The sequence below is a fragment of the Aureococcus anophagefferens genome (genome assembly GCF_000186865.1).
Source record: "Aureococcus anophagefferens unplaced genomic scaffold AURANscaffold_1606, whole genome shotgun sequence".
NCBI lineage: Eukaryota > Pelagophyceae > Pelagomonadales > Pelagomonadaceae > Aureococcus > Aureococcus anophagefferens.
The window spans coordinates 1-1,326 of NW_008706474.1; the positions used below are offsets into that span (position 1 = coordinate 1).

The 1,326-nt window shown below is 81.7% G+C and overlaps 1 protein-coding gene across 1 annotated transcript; it reads right to left on the reverse strand.

Moving 5' to 3' along the window:
* Positions 1 to 84: 84 nt before the first annotated feature.
* On the reverse strand, positions 85 to 1,326 carry AURANDRAFT_69383 (hypothetical protein; the record flags this gene model as incomplete). The annotated part of the gene is made up of 1 exon (XM_009045151.1): positions 85 to 1,326. A coding segment is annotated over one exon (1,242 nt), but the record flags the coding sequence as incomplete, so codon positions are not given.

The following is a 1,326-nucleotide window of genomic DNA, read 5'->3' on the forward strand; positions in this document are numbered from 1 at the left end:
CGCGCCGCGGCGCCCGGGGCGTCGTCCCACTCGGCCAATGCGAGAGCCGCGCGGCGGCGCCGCGGCGCGTCGCCGTCGTGTGACGTGGCGTCGAGGGCCACGGCGACGTCGCGCGCGTCGCCGAGCGCCGCGCGGCACCGCGCGGCGAGCTCGGCGCCGAGGTCGAGGGCGCAGGCCGGCGCCGCGGGGTCCGCGAGCCGCGCCGCGAGCTCCGCCGCGGCCGCGCCGTGGCGGCCGCGCGCGACGTCGCCGGCGGCCTCCAGCCACCACGCGCCTCCCCCCAACACCTCCGCGCGCCACGCGGCGAGCTGGTCGCAGCCGTCGCCGTCGCCGAGGCCGACGCGGTGCACCGCCGCGAGCGCGACGTAGCCGTCGAAGGCCTCCCCGGGCTCCGGCGCGGCCGCGGCGGCCGCCGCGGCGCGCTCCGCGTGATACGCGCCGTCGCCGAAGCGCCCGCCCGCCGCCGCCGCCGCCGCGGCGTCGCCCCGCAGGCTCTCGAGCCAGCCGTCGCAGACGCCCCTGTTCTGGCGGAAGAAGGCCGCCACGGGCCAGGGCACCGCGTCGTCGCGGTCGCCGTCGGTCGCGTCGTCGACGGCGGGCCGCTCCGCGGCGTAGTTGAGGTCGTCGGGCGTCGACGTCGGCGGCGCCGACGCCGCCCGCGCCATCTCCCTTTCCAGCGCGCCGACGAGCGCGACGAGGTTGCCGCGGTCGTCGGCCGCGGTCGCCCTCGCAAAGTCGCCGCGGACCGCGCCGAGTGTCGCCGCGGGCCCGCCCAGGCGGCTCCGGAGCCGCGCGCCGACGGCGGCGGCGGCGGCGGTGTTTGCCAGCGCCTCGCAGGCCGCGACGCGCGCGCCGGGCTCGTCCGCGGGCTCGTCCGGCGGGTCGTCGCGCGGCGGCTCCGCGGCGGGCTCGTCCGTCGCCCGCTTCAACAGGAGCTGGGGCTTCGCGGGCTTGGACGGGGTGCCCTTCTTCTTGCGCTCGCTCGGCGGCGCGCTCGGCGGCAATGGTTTGGCCGGCGGTGGCCGCGGCGGCGGCGCGGACCGCGGCGCGGGGCTCGCGAGGCGGCCGCCGCGGCTCACGACGAGCCGCTCGAACGCCGCGGACGCGTCGGCCTCGCGCCGCCGCGCCGCGGGCGTCGACGCCGAGTCCTCCCAGGCCGTGGCCCAGGCGTCGACGTCGCGCAGCGGCGTCGCGGCGCCGTCGACGTCGACCTCGACGGCCGGCGTATAGCGCGCCGCGGCCTCCGCGCGCGGCGCCAGCAGCGCGCCCAGGTCCGCGGCGCAGAGCGCGTCTAGCACGGCGTCGGCGCAGTCGTCGTAGTCGGCC